At 60.0% G+C, this 12,352-nt stretch overlaps 1 protein-coding gene across 6 annotated transcripts in view; it reads right to left on the reverse strand.

Annotated features, from left to right (window-relative positions):
* Positions 1–12,352, reverse strand: part of MORN1 (MORN repeat containing 1) — a 67,582-nt gene that overhangs the window by 48,564 nt on the left and 6,666 nt on the right. For 5 of the 6 annotated variants that reach the window (XM_032262173.1, XM_032262177.1, XM_032262176.1 and 2 more), the window contains 3 exons: positions 12,219–12,309; positions 11,421–11,508; positions 708–804 (listed from right to left, as the gene is read on the reverse strand). In XM_032262173.1, the coding sequence (XP_032118064.1) occupies positions 708–804; positions 11,421–11,508; positions 12,219–12,309 (276 nt within the window). Of the gene's footprint in view, positions 1–707; positions 805–3,907; positions 5,231–11,420; positions 11,509–12,218; positions 12,310–12,352 lie in introns of those variants that run through there. The other variant, XM_032262178.1, reaches the window with a different exon arrangement.

Here is a 12,352-nt window from a genome sequence, read left to right on the forward strand (position 1 = left end):
GGAGGTGCGTGTGGAGCCGTCTGTGTGTGTGTGGAGCCGTCTGTGCGTGTGGAGCCGTCTGGGGAGGTGCGTGTGGAGACGTCTGTGAGTGTGGAGCCGTCTGTGCGTGTGGAGCCGTCTGAGGAGGGTTTGTGGGGCTGCCTAGGCCGAGACCTTTCATGTGCTCCTGGTGTAGACCGGGGGTCGGTGCTAGCATCATCTGCACCTGTCACCAATTTGGTTCCAAGGTTTCGATGTGTGTTGTGTCTCTGAGCAGACTGACCCCTTGGGTATCACCCTCATTCTGGTATCCATGGAGCGGCCACTCCGAGGCCATCAGGACATCACGTGGAGAGGGAAGGTCACACAGGGAGGCCGCCCCAATGGCGGCCCTACTGGGTTGTCCTTCCGTGAGCCTGAGCACCCCAGAGGTCGCATCACCGTGTGGAGGCCTCCGGGAAACTAGACAGAGGCCAGTTGGGGAACAGCGCAACCGTGACCTGGCCACCCCCAGATACTCAGGCCCCACGTCTGGGAAGCCCCACTGGCAGCAGGACCACTTCTGAGGTCGGATTGGACCATGTTTTTAAAGACGGGGTGCGATTTTAGATTCTACTTTGCCACATCCCTCCCCCATGTGCTCTGGGCGTCTCCCATGTGGCTGTCCTGTGGCCAGGGCCACCCCACAGTGGACCTCACGGTACCCACAGGAAGCCTGCTACACCTACCTGCTGGGTGGCCATTGATCCACAGCCCAGAATAGGTGAGCCCTGAGCAGTGGGCCATGCTGCCCAGTCCACTAAAGACGTCGCTGTGCCACTGTCCCTGCAGAGAGAAAGGCAAGGTTCAGGCTGGTGGCTCCCAAGGAGCTTGCGTGGGTCCCTGCAAGGCACTGCGGCTCCCTGGGGCTACCTCGGAGCCCCAGGACCAAAGGCTGCTAGAAAACCACATTGTCTCAAGGGTCCTTGCAGCCTGTCCCTTGGTGGTGAGAAACTATGTTTCATTAGAATGTAATCCAATTTGCTTTGCAAAATATACTCCCCTTTGAATTTTAATGATGCCAGGAGGTATGGGAACAATGGCACAGTATATAAAATGCAAACAAAAACTTGAACGGGCACATTTTAGCACAAAAATCCTTCTAATACAAAGATACTGCATTTGTGCCGTGTATCATAAAGGAGGCCTGAACCCGCAAAGCGCTCGACTGTGGCGTTGGGATTAAGGTGCCCTGGTTGTCCGTCACACTGTTCGTTTATACATGAAGGAGCCAATTAAAACACAGTTTGAAAAATCGTGCCTGTGTGCTTGCCCGTTCACTGCACACCGCAACTCTGCCTCCTCCATAACAAGCCTGGTTTCCAAGTCATACAACAAAGCCTGGGAAAACCATGGGAAAAGCGTGGTGATTATGTTCATGGAAAATGTGAAGAAGTGGTATTTCATTTGACTCTGAATTACTTCCATTAGGAGAAAAATTAGCCAAAGGCATGTTTTGCTTCTATTCAGTCTTCAGCAGGAGCTAACTGGGCTCCTGCTTCTCTGCCCGGCCCTGCCAAGGTGCCTTTTCCAGGGGAGCCCCGTGCAGCTGTGGCAGGTCTGCAGGGCGCAGCATGTGCCTTCTGGGGCCTTTACGGATCCTGGGACCTGGGACATATGGAAGAGACGCGGGACACCAGCGAGGGCCTACGGCCAGGGCTGAGGAGCCAGGCAGATCAGGGAGAAGGGGATGGTGCCAGCACTCTCTCTGGCCGCAGGGAGACAGGGCCTCTGCAGACAGCCCTGAAGGCGACAGCCCCAAAGGTAAAATGGATTGCTCCCAAAGGCTGGGGAAAGCCAGGTGCAAGAGGGGCTGTGGTGCGGGGGGTAGTGAATTGCATTTGCAGATGGGCTAAAAAGGAGCCTCCAGGCCCAGGCCATCAGTGGTGGGCGGGGCAGGGCGGCTGGCAGCTGCTGGCCTGGAGCACGGCTCACGCCTCCACGCAGGGGACTCCAAGACAACCGGTAGCCTTAGCCCGAGTGGGTGCTTGGCAGCAGCAAAAACACAGCTCTCAGCTTCAGGAGAGGCTGGGCAGCTAGCTGGGGGTGCCAGATGGGCAGAGGACCGGCTGCTGTCTGGACAGGGACCTTGCTCCTGAGGCTCTTGTCCCTCCAGCACGCAGACCCCAAGATCCCAGCCAGCACCCATCTGGCTGCATTCCTGCCCTGTTCTGAGCTGAGTGCGCCACTGATGTTGGCCCCTTGGCCCAGACAGTTGCCCTGAAGATCATAGCCTGGTCACTGTGCCACCCTGGGTGCTGGGAGAGGGCCACCCACGCTGGCAACTGCAGTGGGTGGGGGCCCCAGAGCCGATGGCAAGTGGGAGTCGGTGAGAGCAGTTCTGGGGTTCAGATACCAAGGACTGGCGCGGCCCGCTGCCTCACGGCCTGCCTGGGGGCCATGCCCTGCTTGGAGCCGTGGGTGCCCTTGCAAGCACACAGCATCTCCCCTCAGCCTTGCCCCCTCGGTTCTCTGTCCTGTGACTCCAGACATTCCCATCAAACTGAGCCAGAGTCCACTGCATTTGACTGGCACTTCTTGAGGGTCCCTTCCTGGGACCATCGTTCTCACTCTGTCTCTCATCTTGTTCACGCTAGACGGGGAGAGGCGTGAGTCCGCGCACAGCTGAGGGCTCTTCGGGGTGTCTGCGTCACCGTCAGTAATGAGAATGGCGATGGCTCGTCTCTGCCTCGTCCCAGCTGCTTGGCCTCTGGAAGGCGCCCTGGGCTTTGAGGAGGAGGGAAGTGGAGCTGCGGGGCAGGGCTGGCACCAGCTGCCACGTGTTGCCCAGGGTGAGTACCCAGTGAGGTCATGGCTGGGCAGGGGAAGCCAGACACACTCAGGGCATGAGAAATGCAGCGGTGCAGAGCCCGCCTTTGGGGTGAGTGACTCCAGCCATGGTTGGTGTGGGGCTGCGGCTAACATGTGGCACAAGCCTGGCTGGCATCCCCCTCCACAGGTATGCAGCAAGCAGGTCAGGGCTTGGCATCTTCGGCACCTACTGCTGGTGTCAGGGTGGGAGGCTGAGCCCGCGCAGCAGTGCCAGGCAAGCTTCGATGCAGCACCTGGTCAGTCCAAGCACATTTGAGAGCTCAATGCAACAGGTCCAATAGCATGGTCTTGATTAATGCGTGTCAATCACACCTTTGACAATTCAGCTGTTTCTGTGGCTTGCACCCCAAGCAGGAACGAGCAGGAGCTTATTAGATAGGGTGTGGGGGGCTCCTGATGCCCGTTGATGGCACAGACTGGGACGCCGAGAGTCCTGGAGTAGCTGCCTCCTGCCCAGGCCTCGGGGAACACCCGGGCACAGTCCAGGCCAGTGCCCAGCGTGGAGGGCCACGCACAGAGCCTCAGCCGCGGAGAGGCTGGCGCTGAGGAGTGGGCATGCCACTACCTGCTCTGCCTCCTCCTCTCTGCCGGGCACCGCCTGGCACCCAGGTGAGCACAAGGTGTGCGGTGGTGATGGTGACGCAGCCTTTGGGGAAGGGCCACTTGGGGTCCAGGTCCCCACCCAAAAGAAAGACAGAGGCGAACAGTGGTTTCAAAGTTAGGACGCGGTCATACGGGTGAAGCTGACGTGCATACGTCTGTCCTGTCACAAAGGTGACCCCAGGACCATGAGGGTGTCTTCTGTGAGTGCCCACCCTTCCCTGCCCTGCTCTGCTGGGGGTGGCAGAGCACTCAGGAGACCCGGGGCAGTGCTTGGCTCTCCCCAGCCCCCAGTACTACTTGGCCGAAGGCTCACACCTCCCTTGACAGTCGAGAGCTTCGTGGGCTCAGCTGGGCTGAGGACCGCGCTGCTGCTGGCTGACTCCAAAGCCCGAGGTGGGAGAGGTTGCGAGTGCTCGGTTCTCACCCTGGGAAGCACTTCCAGTCCGTTCATTCATGCTGTTTTCTTTCTGTGCTTTTATTGGAAGCGACTCTCTCTGTTTTCAGGCCCTGGTCAGGCGTCCACCCTCCCCTGGCACCATCAGGCACTTCCTGCCTCCGGCCCTCCTAGGGAGTCCTGGGTATGGTGCTCCTCGGGGTTCAACACCCCCTAGATGTGGGTGTGAAGAGCGGGGGTCCAGCTTTCCCTAGTGTCAGCCTCGAGGGTTTGTGGTCTGCAGAAAGTAACCCCAACCATTGCCAAACCCGAGGCCTGAAGCAGGCGGGGCCTTGCTGAGGTTCACGGCCCAGTGCACCAGGTAAGGGCTCCCAGGACCAGCTGCTCAGCACCCTCAGGCCATGTCACGAGGGAGGAACCCTCCTGGCTGGGCCCTTCGACTGCCCAGGGGCTGGGCGTGCCTCGGTGGGAGGGGCACCGCTGCCTCCAGTTTCTGAGGCCCGGCCCTTCACATCGCCTCCTAGGGACAGCGAGGACCAGGGGTCCTGCGTTGGACCTCACTGGTCCCATCTCGAGTGCGCAGGCTTTAAGGTGTGAACTGTGAGGAGTTCCAGAGGGGACATGGGGCCTGCCCTAGTGGCTCTACTGGTCCCACGACGGCGTGACAATCAGCTCCCTCCACTGCCCCAGGTTGGCGAGGGGTCCATGGGAGGCAAGCTGGCCAGATTCCCCAAAGGCCATGCTCAAATACCCCAAGTTATTTACATGGTTCTCAGTGTTACGTGCACCCCTGGGGTCCCCCACTGGTCCTGGCTCCCTGGACTGTGACCCCTGGGTCCGAGGGTAGTAGTTTGGAGACCCTGGGTGGGCATTCCCACACACGCCCAGCTGAGAAGAGGAGGCTGGGGGACTGCAGCGGGCAAAGCTGCCCAGAAGGAGCCACCTGCTCTGTGCGGTGAGCAGGTGCTCGGCGCCCAGCGGCGCCTCTGGGAAAGCTGGCGTGTGAGACAGCCAACACCCGCGGCGCAGCTGACGCGGCCAGGGACGCCCAGAGGGGCGCACCGCCAACACGGGTGGGAGACGCTCCAACATGCGCGGTCCACTCCGTCTGCTCCGAATTCCGGTCCGGCTCCCAGAGAGGATGTTTTGGAGGACGTGTGGGGCCTGCCCAAGCCCTCGGGTCCTGGGAGGTCGAGGCAGCAAGCCATAAAGCAGGGGTGCCGGGGACGGAGATGGCCAAGGCGTCGCAGGCTGGCGGGGGTGCTTGCAGCCCAGGACGTCTGTGGCTCCCGGGACTGGGCTGAGCCGCGTGGCTCCCATCGCTGTGGAAGAGGAGCCTTCTCTGCTTTGGGATCCGCTGTTCTTGTTTTCCGTCAGAAGAAGCTGTACCACATTTATTTTCAGGAGTGCATTTTTTTCCAGAACGCATTTTTTAAAAAGGTTCTTCACAGAGCTCTGCATGAAGGAATACTGTCTGCAAGGCAGGAGACACGGCTTGCAGCAGACGCACCTGCTGTCGGGAGGGGAGCAGGTCTCCACGGGGGCCTCGCCAGCCCGGAGCTCGTGCTGCCTCGGGTGGCAGCCGACGTGTCCTGGAGCTGCTCCTGCTACGGGTGGGAGGATCAGAGCTGATGGAAGAGGTGCCAAGGGCACACTCCGAGGTGGGCAGAGGCGAAGGCCAGGGGCGAGAGAAGGAAGGACTCACTACTTTCTAGGCTTCTCAGAAAATAAAATGATCTCTAACAAGTGAACAGCCGGCTGGTTGGGTGTGGCTGGGGCGGCAGGGCAGTTCTGAGGCAACTCAGTGTCCACGGCGCCGGGCTCGTGGCCTCACTCGACGGCTCACGCTCCCAGGGAAGAAGTCCGAAGGCCCAAACTCCTGTACATACAGGCACTCCACAAAGCCTGGCAGTGCCAACATGGCGAGGGGAGGTGTTCCGGGATGGACGCGACTGGTGGCCAGGATGGGGGGAGACCACAGCTGCCAAGAAGCGGCAAAGAGGAGTGAGACCCGGTGTGCCGTGGTGGCCACGGCCGACAGTGGGTGGGGCCTGCATCTCAACTGTGGCTACCGTTAAGAGGGCTAATGCTCATTAGGTAACCTTCTACAAAAACTACAGAAAACCAGCAGTGTTGGTGAGGCGGGGGAGGAGCTGAACGGTGTGTGTGGAAAGGTAAGACGGGGGGGCCGCTGTGGAAAGCGGCATGGCGGCTCCTCAAAAATTAAACACAGAATCACCACGTGATGCCGCAATCTCCCTTCTGGGTCTGCAGCCCAAGGGCCTTGAAGAGGTCTCTGTGCAGCCGTACTCACAGCAGCATCCCCCACGGGACCCAGGCGCGGGACGCCTCCTCAGTGCTGTCTGCCCACAAGGCGGGGCGCTGCTCAGCCTTAGGAAGGAAGGAGGGGCTGGCACAGGCCCTGGCATGGATGCGTCAGGGGATGCCGTGCTGGGTGCAACAAACCAGGCACGGAAGGACACCCGTGTGTGTGACGCCACTCACAGGAGGCCCCTAGAGCAGTTAAGTCCAGAGATACATTGGGTAGGAAGATGACGAGGTTCTGGAGGTGCTGTGGTGTGTGTGTGCCTCACAACGGGTGTGGCCGTGCAGTGGCTCACGCGGGAAATCCCAGCCCTCTGGGGCCGGGGCAGAAGCACTGAGAGCCCACGAGTTCACGCTTAGCCTGGGCAACAGTGAGACCTCACCTCTACAAAATAAAAAGCAGTTAAGATGGTAACTTTTATATTACATGTATTTTACCACGACAAAAAAGTTGGTGTTTAGGTTTTTTATTTTTTTGAGACAGGTTCTTGCTCTGTCGCCCAGGCTGGAGGGCAGTGGCATGATTTCAACTCACTGCAACCTCTGCCTCCAGGGTTCAAGTGGTTCTCCCTCCTCAGCCTCCTGAGTGGCTGGGACCACAGGTGTGTGCCATCATGCTTGGCTAATTTTTTTTTTTTTTTTTTTGAGACGGAGTTTCACTCATGTTACCCAGGCTGGAGTGCAATGGCACGATCTCGGCTCACCGCAACCTCCGCCTCCTGGGTTCAGGCAATTCTCCTGCCTCAGCCTCCTGAGTAGCTGGGATTACAGGCACGCACCACCACGCCCAGCTAATTTTTTGTATTTTTAGTAGAGACGGGGTTTCACCATGTTGACCAGGATGGTCTCGATCTCTTGACCTCGTGATCCACCCGCCTCGGCCTCCCAAAGTGCTGGGATTACAGGCTTGAGCCACCGCGCCCGGCCGGCTAATTTTTAATTTTTAAAAAATTCTTCTGTAGAGACAGTCTCCCTATGATGCCCAGGCTGGTCTTAAACTCCTGGGCTCAAGCAATACTCCCACCCTGGCCTCCCAAAGTACTGAGATTACAGGTGTGAGCCACTGTGCCTGGCTGACAAAATGTTTTTTCAAGTGGGCTAAGTATTTGACGAATGACATCACAAGGAACGGCCGTCCCCTCACTTGGGACGGGCCTGGGGATGTGCGGCCGGACTCCCCTCTCCAGCTGCTGCTGCCTCTCTGGGTTGACGCGTTTACTCTCCAGGCTGAAGGTGGCGGAGGGGCACCGTGGCTGGAGGGTCCAGCGCCAAGGCGCAGAGCAGACAGCTGCGCAGCTGGGCTGTGGGCACCACGCACCGAGAGAGCCTTGCTTCTCCGAATTAACTGGAGCCGAGGGACAGACCCGGTCGTTTTTTCTTGCACAAACAGGCATGTGAAAACCTCCTGCCTCCGAAGTGCAGTCTAGCAGCCCCATGTGCTGCGTGGGAGGCGGCCCAGGCTGGCCCTGATCCTGAGGGCGCGGGGCCCAGCCTGTCCTCTTGGCCTCGGGCACCCTTCTCTGTTCCTAGCGTCTACATCGGTCTGGGCAGGGGCAATGCCTGTAGAAGGTGCTGGAGGAGCGGGCGGCTCGGTGGCTGCATGCACTGGCCACGGTCTGCCCGTGCCCACAGGTGGCAGCAGTGTGGACGAGGCCAGGGGACTGCTGCTGCTGGGGATATTGTCCAGGGGACCCCAGGGGGCGCCGAGCACCAGCACACAGCAGTGTCCTCACGGAGCTCAGGCCACGGGCCTGCCTGGTGAGGGTGTGCGGGCCTCGGTTGGCCGGCAGTCCCAGGGCCCGCCCAGGTCATCCAGTCCTCTGGGCCTGGACGGCAGAGGGAAGGGGAGGTCACGTTATAACCCCAGGGAATGTAGGTCACTCAAAGGGTTTGCACCAAGACCTTTGCAGAACCCTCTGCAGAACTCTGAGGAATTCAAGACTTTAGCACCAAGAGGAAAAGCCATCCCAAATAGAAACGCCTGTGGCGACAGAGCCGCATCGCAGCACTGGGGAGCCAATCGGGGCCTGTTCTCAGGCGTATGCAGCGAGCCCCAGGCCCAGTGCCCATCCCCGGCCATCCTCACCCATCCACACCACAGGCTGGGAATGAGCTCCAGGCTCCCAGGGAGGAGCCGCCTCCCTCCAGCGAGGCCGGTGCAGTGTGGCGCCGGGAAGGGGCTGGGCTGCCCCCTGGTGGACGCACCGAGTGCCCTGCTGCCATCAGCCCAGGAAGGAGGGAGCCGTCCCTCGCCCGGTCCTCTCTCCGCCCTGGCCAATGGTGACCAGCAGGCAGCGTGGCCCCAAGTTGGCGCCTGGGTGGCAGTCAGGGGACCCGTAGGACAGAACAGCTTTTGCGGACAGGGCTGTGCTGGGAGTGGGGGTGGGGAGGACAAAGTCCTTCCGTGGTCCTCTGGAAGAACGGGAGCTGCTTCTTGCCCAGCCCTGCCCAGCCCAGGCTGGAGGGGACAGCCTGTCTGGCAGCAGGTGGCACTTGAGTCCCTGGGCCGTGAGACGAGCCCTGACCAGATCCTCCCAAATCTCAGGGAACGTGAGGGTTTGGTGAGTGGCCGGGGGCTCCCAGGGTTGTGCGTCCACTCCCTGGTGCGGGAGCCCGTGGTCCTTGTGCCTTAGCTTCCTCACCCACACTCTGCACGGACTAGCGAGAATCATGAGCCCATGCACTGAAAGGCAGAGAGCAGAACCTGGCATCCAGGAAGTGAAACCACACACCCGAGCCCAAGCTCCAGAGCTGTGCTCCAGAGCTGTGCACCAGAGCCGGCCCCAGCCTCGCCCCAGCCCTGCAAGGCGAGGCCCTGCTCAGCCTTAGGAAGGGAGAAGAGAATTCTGGCCAGAGACTCCTGTGGCCGTCTCTCCCACGGCCACTCTGGAGAGTGAAGGAAAGGGAGTCGTGGCTGTCCCGGCACACTGTGAAGCCTGGTCCTGCAGGACGAACACACGTCCCTGGGACAGAAGAGGTGGAGCCGTGGCCAGACTACAGCACCTCCTGCCTGTGGCTCATGTGGGAACCAGCAGCACCGGCCTGGGCCAGCGGGGGTGGCAGCAATGCTGACGTGGACTCCCATGGCCCAGCAAGGACGCTCCCAGAGTGGGCATGGGCGGCACTTTTACCCAAGCAGGATGGTCTGTTTCAAGAGCAGGGAGGATGGACATGCATGGGGAGGGGGGCCTGACCACCCCTCCAGGGCCCCACATCTGACCAGCTCTGAGGCCCTGCTGTGGGGCAGCTGCCCCAGCCAGGACGAGGCTCCCACCTGCACCCCCATCTCCTCCATCCCATGAGGCCTCGTGCCAACGGCCAATCCATCACCTCTCAACTCCCAGCACCCCCTTCCTTGCCTGCTCTGCCCGATGGGAGCTGGACCCTATAAACGTTTCTCCTTTGCCAGCAAGTGCAAGGCCAGGCTTTGTCAAAGAGAACCAGGTGGGACTGTGGGAGGAAGTGTGTCTACTTTTAACGCCTACGGCCGGGGCCAGTGGCCTGCAGAAAGCCCCCCAGTGTCTGGTCTCTGGCAAGGGTCTCCTGTGCCTCAGGGGGAGTTTCCTGAGACTAGCTCTGGTCCCTGGAACCCTAAAAAACCTTTCTCCCACCTGGGCTGGCAGCTACACCCTCTGTTGAGGTCTGAATCTCAGGAGGGTGCTGGGTTCCTCCCAGTTCCAGGAACAGTTCTCTCCAACCATTGCGCCAATGTCCACATGGGAATCTTGGCAAGGATGGGAATTCAGCTGATATCGTAATTCCGCGGCCCGCACCATAGAATGCTGTTTCTCATCAATGGCAGCCCGGAGGCCCGAAGGCCCGAAGGACCCAGGGAGTCCTCTCCGAGGCCCTGGCCGCCCTGATCCTCCGGCAGCGGCGCGCTGACTTGCACGTGTGGTTCCTTCCTGTTAGTGCCGTTGGACGGTCAGGGGCGCTCAGGCCTGCCACCCAGCCCGGGCAACAACTGCAGCCCCCGCAGCCGAGGGGCTGTCAGCAGGACCCCTCCTGCTTCTGCGATCTTGCTATTCCTTCTCTTGCCCCTTTTGGTAGCTAGCTGCTTCGTCCTTGTTAGTGACTCTTTCATTACAATTTCCCCATTGGAGTGATAGGTGTGGTTTCTTTTATTGATTTATCTATTTATTTTGAGACGGAGTCTCACTGTGTCGCCAGGCTGGAATGCAGTGGCGCGATCTCGGCTCACTGCAACCTCCGCCTCCTGGGTTCAAGCGATTCTTCTGCCTCAGCCTCCTGAGTAGCTGGGATTACAGGTGACCGCCACCACGCCTGGCTAATTTGTGTATTTTTAGTAGAGACAAGGTTTCATCACATTGGCGAGGCTGTCCTTGAACTCCTGACCTCAGGTGATCCGCCCACCTCAGCCTCCCGAAGTGCTGGGACGACAGGTGTGAGCTGCTGCGCTGGCGACGGGTGTGTTTTCTGTCTCCTGATTGCGTCCTGAACCAGGTCCCACTGTCCACTCAACGCAGGCCAAAAGCCCAGGCGCCGGCCTCGACTCCTCTCTTGCCCCTGCCCGCACATCCAGCCTGTCCACAAGTCCGGCACCTTCTCCTCCAAACCTCCTGAATTTGCTCTCTGCATGCGCGGGGCCACCGACCCTCTCCCCAGAGAACAATCCTAGTCCCCGCCTTGTAGGGTCTGTTGCAGACCAGAACGTGCCACCCCAAAATCTGCCTCTTTGGCATCAGCGCTATTTTGAGCTGATTATTTTGAGAAACTGCAGACACAGGAGAAGCTCTGAAAACACAGTAGAAGTTTCCCTTGTATAACAAAAATGTGCATCCAAAAGGAAACTCCACGTGTAAGGGTGTCTCCTCCTCCTACGAGGAGGAGAAAGGCCCCAGGTCACTGAGGCGCGGCAGCCCCTGTTGGTGGAGAAGGCCCCACCTCAGCCACGTCACAAGCCTTACCCCCATGACTGGCCCCCAACACCCTTCTTCCTTTGGTTTGGCTGAAGATGGAATTTGAACCAAAGGCGAGAGCCGCCCGTGAGCTTCCCCGCTTCTCCGGTATCTCCCGAGTATACACGAGGTACAGACTAATCCACTCCTGTTTGTTTTTCTCTGTGAGGGGAGAGGGAAACTTCACTTCCCACACGGGATGATAGGGGATGAGCAGGGCCTGGCACGTGGAGAAGCTGCCAGGGCGAGGCTCCCTACACAACCCACACGCCCTGCCCACTTCGAGGCCTGTCCCCTCTGGGCAGTGGGCACTGTGTGCCCCCGGGTACCTCATAGGTGGAGCCGTCGGCGCAGCGCAGCACCCCATGTCCCTGACGCTGGTCCCGGACCCAGTCGCCGTCATACTTGTCACCGTTCCTGGGGGACACACGCAGAGTCCACTCTCAGCATGGGGAGCCAGGTGGCGGCGGTGACTCAGACCGGCTCCTCCCACTGGGCTCCGCAGGCACCAAGGGACCAAGGCAAAAATAGGCCTGAGCAGATGGCCCTGAGCGCTCCTGCCTCGCCAGGGCCGGCTGGAGGCCCGTGACAGGCGGCGGGGACACGTCCGCCCACCCCCACCCTAGATGGCAGGCCCGCTCGGGACACACTCAGCTTCCGCCACTCGAAGCGGGCAATGACACGGGAGAGGCAGCAGGAGGGGCCTGCAGTCTCCACAGCCAGTGGAGACTCTGACTCTGCCTTGGGAATTTCAACACAGCTGAAGACATCTAGCACTTGCTGGAGGCGGGAGGCTCTGCCGGCCGGAGGGCGCCCCCATCCTCATCCAGACCTGGAGAGCCTTCCGCCTGCCTGATCTCAGGAGGTATTTTAATGGGACGGGGGGTGACGTTTTCTCTACTAAACACACAATCGGTCAATTTCAATAAATAGGAGGAAAACTGCAGAATGACACCAAAACCACAGAATGTAAACAACTTGGCCCTGGAGGGGTTGGGGGCAGACAGGGGCCGGATCAGGCCTGGGGTGTCCTATGGTCAGTCCTGTCTACGTCCCCAGCCCACGTGGCCTCACACCTGCTCTGCATCTGCCATTCACCTGGCAGTGCCTGCAAGACTCATACTCACTTAAAGAGCATCTGCCCCGGCCCGTGCCTCTTGTTGCCATGGAAGGAGCCCTGGTACACCTGTCCATCCTGATCCACCAGAAACCCATGTCCTGGAGAAGGGACAGAGAGACACACTTGGCTTTGTGTCCATCC

Source organism: Sapajus apella, unplaced genomic scaffold, assembly GCF_009761245.1.
Source record: "Sapajus apella isolate SASKATOON/1434 unplaced genomic scaffold, GSC_monkey_1.0 scaffold127, whole genome shotgun sequence".
NCBI classification, from domain to species: Eukaryota; Metazoa; Chordata; class Mammalia; order Primates; family Cebidae; genus Sapajus; species Sapajus apella.